Source organism: Adiantum capillus-veneris, chromosome 4, assembly GCF_014529385.1.
Source record: "Adiantum capillus-veneris isolate H3 chromosome 4, ASM1452938v2, whole genome shotgun sequence".
In the NCBI taxonomy this organism is placed as follows: Eukaryota; Viridiplantae; Streptophyta; class Polypodiopsida; order Polypodiales; family Pteridaceae; genus Adiantum; species Adiantum capillus-veneris.
Window position 1 is genome coordinate 143,364,933 of NC_140934.1, and position 8,645 is coordinate 143,373,577.

Below are 8,645 nucleotides of genomic sequence, written 5' to 3' on the forward strand. Positions count from 1 at the left end.
GCGAAGATTGTGATGGTCGTGACAATCATCACTTTGTTGTCGGGTATCTCGATGCCCCGATATTGTCTATGCGGAGCTACATGTGTTTTTTTATGGCCATGTTGACCTTGGCACAAGAGCACAGGTCACCGTCCTAAGGGATGCGAAGCTATACACGGACGATCGACCGCGGGTTGCCTATCATGGTGGGATGCTTGCCATACGGAGGCTTGAAGGTGTGCGGGGTGGCCAAGTCGAGGTTTCTCTTGGCATGCACAATCAGAGCGTGTGAAGTGGGGCCAAGCTACAAGGATTTTTTTGAAGTAAAGCTTGGAGTGAACATTGTAAAAGGGGGACTATTATTGCATGCAAAAGGTGATGCCACTGCAGGTTGCAGGAGGGGACAAATGGCCAGCAGAGCAGGAGGGCGCTACAATTCCCAGTGGAAAGGGCGCCATCTCTGGTGTTTCATGCATGGTGAGCGGTTAGTGGCATAGAGGGAGAGCGGGCAGTAACTGATGGCGAGCAGGGTCGAGAGTGGAAAGAGGAGGAAACGGATTTCTCTGGCTGGTCAAGGCCACCAAGTGGAGAGATGAGGAGGGCAAGGCGCATGAAGGAAGGTGGCGGTTTCTAAAGTGGGCGGCAGTTGGCATGGCGGGGGTAGCGCCATCAATAGGAGGAGGGAGCTGCGCTATAGGCACTAAAAAAGGTGCCCCCAAGGGATGGCAGTAGGAGGAGCTTGACAGGGGGCGGCTCCATTACATTGGGGGTTGAGTGCAGGGCTTGGAGCAGGTGAGAAAAAAGCTGCTTACCGTATGAGGTGGCCGCCATCTGTTGGGGGATAGAGGGATGCTCACAGGCAAGTCGAGGTGATAAGGAGGGAGTCGGGTGCACCAAGGGTTGATGATAGTGCTGTGGAAGGAGGGCGAGAACGGCTACAGAGTTCTAGGGAGGGCCTTTGAGAGCTGAGAGCCGCCAATGATGGAGGGCTGATGACCTATTGTGCAGGCCTCGCATCCGCCAAGGGTGAAACGGGCTGACGTGCTATGAATTGGGATCGCCAGGGCGGCACCATATGCAGGAGGAGACCTGCTGACGGGTTGAAGAGAGGTAAAGGGCCAGGCGGGCTCCATACAGAGAGGAGCTGCCATACCCAGGAGGCTGAGGGTCAACACTAGAGAAGGGGCCAGGCTTGGGGAATTGTGGAGAACCGCCATGGAGGCAAATGAAAAGCAGGGATTGTAGTGGTGGTTAACGCCATCACGTTACCCACATATATATGTGTTTTGATGCATGATTTTTTTATGGTTTATGCGACTGCTTGACTTACATCACTTTGCTCCTTAGTCTTGTCTTGTGCTAGTCCCTGGTAGCATCGGCTCTGAACCACACGAGTGTGTGTGTGTGTGTGCAGAGAGAGAGAGGGAGAGAGTGATTGTGGTTGCAGATTGGGTGTGGGTTTGTGTGTGGTTGAGATGTGTGAGGCCTCCCGATGTGAGTGTGTTTTTACAGGATTTGGTGAGTGTATGCATTAATGTGTGGGATACGGGTGATGGTTTGTTGTTGGGTCTATTGTACTGAAGTGCTCATGTGTGAGCGTGTATAGCCGGTGGTGTTCAAAGGGGAGTATGTGCAATTGCAGTTTGCAGATTGTGTATCGGTGTGTGTGATTCTGTGTGGTTAGGGGTGCACGTTAATTGCTGGGCTATAGAGAGAGGCAAGTTTGGAGTGTGCTGGGTTTGTTCCCCCTTCCCCCTTTCCATCAGTGGTGCCCCCAGTGAGGACCTACTGATTGCTCCTTATTGAAGATTTAAAGCCTGAAGATGATGCATGATATCGAATTGGTGCTTGTTGGAGAAGAAGAGGCTACATATTGGTTTTCCAATCTGGAGCTATACCTATTGTAGATGAGAATTTGTGGAGATGAGGCCAAATTGAAGGCACTACCATTGGTTCTGCAAGGAGGAGCCAAAGCTTGGTTTGAAGGATTGAAGGTTGCAGATCGGAAGTCGATGAGCGAGATTCGCAAGCGGTTTGTTGAAGGTTTTGAGAAGCAGGGTTCTCCATCGGACTTGGGTGAGCAATTGAGCAAGCTAAATCAGGATGTAAGTGAAGATTCTTCTTTGTTTTTGGATAAATTTGAATCTATTTGGGAGAGACTAACTATTGTTACATGTGTGAAAAATGGAGATCATTTCAAGCGAGAGTAGTTTCTAGCATGCTTGCATCCCCCCGAATCAAGGAGAAGGTCGAGTGTGGTGGTGCAAAGGACTATGTGCAAATGGTTTGCTTGGCGAGGGTAAAGAGCAAGAAAGTAAAGAGGAAGCTAGAGATGGGTTTGTTGGAGCCAGTAGACTATGGATATAGCTCAACAACGGATTTGCATCATGGCATGAAGCCAAAGGAGAGTTCAAGAGTCAAAGAAATAGCTGCTTCATCATTGGTAAGCCGTTTTGGTTCTTCATTTCAATTTGTGCCTCCAGTTGGTGTGTTGCTATACAAGAGTCTGTTAGCCCCGCTAGCAAGGATACTGTCCTACCCAAAGTGTGTATGCATGAAGAAGAAAATGAAGATGTGAAAATATCACAGGAAAGGCTTGAAGTTGTTGGCAAAGCAATGGTCGAAGCTATACAGACAAAAGCTAGCCAGGGGGTAGGCAACCTTGGCCTACCGATTGTGTTAAAGAGTGGCAATGCATTCCAAAAGGTGTGGACGATGTCAACATACCATAGAACGAGGTAATAGATCATGGCTTTCTTTCTTGCTTAGCAAATGATATGGTTGTAGAAGCGGTCCTAGAAGCGCAGGTTGACATTCAAGAGCAAATGATTGAGCAATCCGATTTTCTCTCACCCGAAGTGGTTGAAGATGAAGCATCACAGGCTATGGTGGACGAAGATTGGCATGGCGAGTCAGGTATGGAGTGTGTGCCATTTGAAGGACATACAATAGAGGATATTCTTGAGAGGCAGGGAGTCTTGGTTCTCCAAGAAGAAGTTCCATCAGAAGACAAGTTGCAAAAGATTTGTGCCATGTTGTTGGTGGTCATGTTTCTGACAATTGCTTTACAAGCAGTTTTGCACCGTTTGCAAAGCTTTTTGGATGCAGATTATGGTATAGAGAACCCTCTAGCAGGTAAGAGCATAATGATGTATGGTGCAGCTGCTTTGAAGGTGGGTGAAAGACTCATTTTCTGTACTAGGAAGACTTGTGGGTCCAGGTTGTTCAAGGTTTATGGTGCGGACAACTACATGCATGATTGGCTTATAGATTTACAGGTGCAAAGGGAGAATGGTTTGTATATGTTTTACAGATGGGTGGTAATGCTCAAAACCATCAGTTTGACCCAGGAGGGGCCTACACTGCGCTTGGGAAAGCTCGAGGCTTTCCATTTGATCCGGGGGGATTTTACAACTGATAAAATCTCTCTCTCTCTATCTATCTATACAGTTGTACATACTACATATAGCTTCTTATTATGCTATCATGTTCTCCCTTTCTATGCAGTTTTTTGATACCTAAATAATGCTATGGTTGAGCATGAATGCTCAACGAGGGGGTGGGCAATGATGGTGCACCCAATTTGTGTTGATACAGGGAGAAACCAACAGCACTTGCATGACATTATGCAGGATGATGATATCGGACTTTGGCAGGACTTATATGAATATTGGAGCAGGTATGGTGGGGATATGTATGTCAAATGCGGCAATTTACAAGTTGATGATGGTTTTTTGGAGCTCTACTAGCCAAAAGCTTAACGACATGTGTGCCAATTCGGTAGACAAGTTCACCGAGATCCAAGATTGTGATGGTCGTGACAATCATCACTTTGTTGTCGGGTATCTCGATGCCCCGATATTGTCTATGCGGAGCTACATGTGTTTTTTTATGGCCATGTTGACCTTGGCACAAGAGCAAAGGTCATCGTCCTAAGGGATGCGAATCTATACATGGATGACCGACTGCGGGTTGCTATCATGGTGGGATGCTTGCCATACGGAGGCTTGAAGGTGTGCGGGGTGGCCAAGTCGAGGTTTCTCTTGGCATGCAAAATCAGAGCGTGTGAAATGGGGCCAAGCTACAAGGATTTTTTTGAAGTAAAGCTTGGAGTGAACATTGTAAAAGGGGGACTATTATTGCATGAAAAAGATGATGCCACTGCAGGTTGCAGGAGGCATTATGAAAAATATGAACCCTCTAGGGGCCCTTTGGGATTAAGGTTAATTAGAGGCCAGCCAATAGGAAGAGGGTGGTGGACACACTCTATACCCTCAAAAAAGTAGGGGGACAAGGTAGCCTTACACCTTTTAATGGCCTCTTACCTAGTGAGAAGGTAAGGGAGGTGGCTAGGGGAAACGGAGGGGGGGGGGGGGACCACTTTGACCTTTTTTCCCCCACTTTTTGGCCCGGATTTAAAAATACACAAAAAATTTCAAATTTTCAAAAAATTTCAAATTTTCAAAAAATTTCAAATTTTCAAAAAATTTCAAATTTTCAAAAAATTTCAAATTTCAAGTTTTCTCTCCTTAAAAGGTCCCCCAACCTATTTCATGGTCAAAAAAGTATTTTTGACCTCCAAAAGTAAAAAACATGCACTAAAAAATTTCAAAAAATTAAAATTTTCCAAAAAAATTCAAAACATCATTTTCCACCCTCCAAAGTCTTTCCAAACCTATTCTATAGCTAAAAAGTGATTTTCTCTCTCTACAAACCCTTTTCCAAGCTCTCCATGGCTGCAACAACCACATGCACCCCCTATAGTTCAGCATTATCTCTCTACTAGCTTTCTCCCATCTCCATTGTAGCACCAAGTAAGCTTCTCCCCTATCTCTTCCCCTTGCCCACCACATAGTTCCACACCAAGCTAGCTCCTCTCCCTTCTCTCACCTCCATTATAGCATGAAACAAGTTTCTCCTCCTTCTACTTTCATTCACTCGCACTACATGGAAACCTCTACTCTCGAAGGTGGAAAAAGCATCAACTCACATGACTTGCATACCACAAGAACAGGAGGTGTGGATAGTGCATGGGCATTGCAAGGATTCATTTCCAACATAAAGATAGAATGGTGAGAAAACTACCCTTGTAGCTTACATTTAGAGCTTAAGATGATCTCCATCTTTAAGTTTATCACGGTGGAGGGAATTAACCTCTTTATGGATTTCAATGTTTAGGCTTCACACCTCATAACATTGGGTGGTGCTATTTTGTTGATGGCTTTGGTGCGCCATCTATAGTTTTGTAGCATGTGATTGAGTCTCACAATGTAAGTAAGTTGTGTTATCTATGGAGAGTCATCAAAGATTTTTCTTATAATTTATTCTTTGTATAGTTGTCATTAGATTATTAGAATGATATCATTTTGTACTTTATAACTTTGTGCTCACATAATCTGTTGTTTACTTACAGAGTCAACTTGTTTTGAGAGGACATGAGCAAGCAACCATGTGCAGAGATGGAAATCATCCTATTTTTGTTCCGTGAGGAACCTTTCACTACCGTGTTAAAAGATTTTGATAAGAATAGTAGGAATTTTGTAGAATCTTGAACCAATAGGTACTCTCTAGGAGCTCTTAGAAAAGCCATCCCTATAGTACTACTATCTTCCCTAGTGTCATAGACACACAAATATATACTCGTGTATATGAATCTCTAGATGAGAGACAAATACTTGTAAGAGAAGGCTAACAGCAACAACGTTGTCTCCATTTGTAATTATTTTTATGAGGCTGGATTCTTCTATAAATGCAATATAATTTTTTTTTGTTAAATGGTGTCGCACTGAGTGAGAGTATTTAATTTATATTACTAGCTGGAGTTTCATACAGATTTGAGAAATATTGTTTGATTTTTATGGATATTTTGATTTGCCTGTAAGATGTTTGAAGTTTCAAGTCTTAATCATTCCACCATGAAGAAATTCATGCAATATTTTGATTTCAGTTTAATCACTAATGGTTATTCTTATTAAGTGGATTATAACCTTTGTCAAGATGTCCTCATTTGGGGATGTTGAATATATATCAATAGCAACATTTCAAAAGTTGAGAAAGCTAAATTATTGCTTTCCAAAATGTTATTGTTTCCATACTATGCCTATGCCAAGCTTGACTTAGAGAAATGACAACTTGAGATGGAGGTGTAGATATATAGGGGTGACTTATTATTGATTCTTGTTTCATCATATATATTATAAAGCCTTTGAGTTTCCACCTTTTTGAGTAGTGTTGACAAGTTTTTGATATCAAACCTTCTTAAATATCCCTATTCATTGGCTATTGGTAGCTATTTATTTGGTATTGTTAAAGATCATAGCAATAGCTATCACCTTGTGAACTTAATTGTTGAATTGGGGATTTGATTTTTACTATGTAGCTCATTTGGATAGAGAAAGTGTAAACATAAATTATAGATACATGCATTGTTAACATAGAAGATATGTATCACTAGAACCTACATAACTGCTACTCAAGAAACCTTTGGTTGGATACTATAACAACAGGGGTCACATGTGGTTTTAAATACCAAAGAAATGGCTTAACCAAAACATTCCCAAGAACACGAGGTGAACACAAGGAAGTAAAAATTGGCTCCTTGTTTGGTTGATTTCTAGTGCTAAATGTTCTGAGTGCAAAAAATTTGTGAGGCCTTTGACCTTGGGAGTTCACTAAAGTATATGTAACATAGCACATGTGGCAACAGAAAGGAATTTATATTCTTGTAAAGTTAAAGAAACATGTGTAGGTAAGGCCTATAAGGGCTACTTTCAATCCATTGTGGTGAACACACATGATATAGGAAAATTTTACATAGTGAATACTCCGGACATCAAACACTACAACTCTATCTCATGGACATACATTAAAACAAAGCCCCTATTTGTCATTTTGAAGCCCAAGGCACCCTCAACAAGAGGGACCACAACGGCGCGTAGAATGCCCATCCAGGCACAAATAGGGACCAAGATATTTCCAAGAATAGGGGATGGACACAAGGAAGTAAAAAATGGTTGACAAGCATGATACAAGGTTTAGGCATCTTTCATTTGGGGGGGGGGGGAGGGGTTGCTATGAACACATTAAACTGCCTAGTTCTATCTCATAGCCATGCATTAAAATAATCTTGTACCTTGTGGCCTTTCTTGTTGAGGGTCCCTGGGGCCCTAAAATGACAAGTACAAGCTTTTTGTTAATGCATGGCATGATAAAAATATGGTAGACCTAGAGTGCTCTTACATATCAACAAACAAAAAAGTCCAAATTTCTTCTCATTAACTTTGATAAGCATACATCTGTGAACAACTTCCAAGGAGTAGTGTGGTCATAGTTCTTACGTCCATTCCATGACATGGTATGCTCCTGGGGTGACCTATCACATAAAAATATCTTTGGTAGGAGTGCCCTCATGTTAGGAAAGGGTGTGTTGCTGTTGATGAAAAGTTTTTGCATTGTCCTACTAGGGATCTCTTCATGTTATCATAATGATTTTTGGTGTAGTGGGAGCCACATTGCCGCTGAGGAGATCTTTGTGCCACCGTAAAAGCTTCATGTTATGCCAGTTCCTTGACTCATTCTTGCAAACAACGCCACTCAACTAGCATGGCAATAGGTCACCTTGTAACAAAAACATGTATGAATTCAACATTTGCAAGCTATATAATGAAGACACTTGTTAAGTATATGTTGTACAAATTTGCAAGTATTTCTATCTAACTGGGAATAAACAATACAAAAATATACATTAGGATGAGATTACCACCCCTAATAAGCATGGATTTGAAGCACCTACCTGCAAGATGTAACAAAGAAGACTGTTTCAGAGGAAAAGTGGTGACACTTGACCTCTCTAACCTGCAGCCTTTCACTATTTGTGCATAAAAGCAACCTTTGTGCCAAGCACTACAAAACAAGTAGAGGCAACACCTTAGACTTCAAAGTTTATGATAAGAAGAACACAATCAAAAGTAAGAAGTATATTGTTACCTTGCATAAAGGGGTGTTTTGTTCAAATATGTGATGGTATTGGCAAGATATTGAAGAACCGTCAACATTCATCTCACCGATGGTACGACGTTCTTGGGATGACCTCTGCTACCCTCACGTGCGGCCTTCGGTGCAAATGTTGCGAACAAGAAAATATGTATGCATACGATTTGTGATGTCCTTGAGCACCATGGTAGTTGTTGCATGAGGAAGCAAAGGATGAAAAGAGAGAGGGGGGAGGGAGAGAGAGGAACATGGGCGAAGACAAGGGGGTAGTGGGGGAGAGAGAGAGAGAGAGTGGAGAAGGAGGAGAGAAGGGGGCAGGGAGGGAGAGGGAGGAACATGGGAGGAGACGATGAAGGTAGAGAATGGGAAGCGTCTATTCTGAGATGTCCCATGCTCAATGCCCCAGACCGTGAAAGGGGACAGTGGGGGAGAGGGAGAGAGGGGAGGAGGAGGAGATAAGGGGGCAGGGAGGGAGAGGAGAGGGAGAAAGGAGGGAGGAGGAAGAGAGAAGAAAGTTTTTTTTTTGGGGGGAGTTTTTTTTTTGAAAAATTGGACTTTTAGTGCTTGTAAGTTTAAAAAAAGATCAAAAAATACTTTTTTGATATGGATATATGTTGGGGGGAGTTTTAAGTAAAAAACAAGTAAAAATAATTTTTTTTAAAAAAAAGTCAAAT

General features: G+C 42.6%; 1 protein-coding gene across 1 annotated transcript; it reads left to right on the forward strand.

Moving 5' to 3' along the window:
• The first annotated feature begins 474 nt into the window (after positions 1-474).
• LOC147460089 (uncharacterized) lies at positions 475-5,655 on the forward strand. The gene is made up of 2 exons (XM_086509953.1): positions 475-2,422; positions 5,393-5,655. The coding sequence occupies exons 1-2, from the start codon at positions 2,153-2,155 to the stop codon at positions 5,465-5,467; spliced, it is 345 nt and encodes a 114-aa protein (XP_086366079.1). The 5' UTR covers positions 475-2,152; the 3' UTR covers positions 5,468-5,655.
• Positions 5,656-8,645: the final 2,990 nt, after the last annotated feature.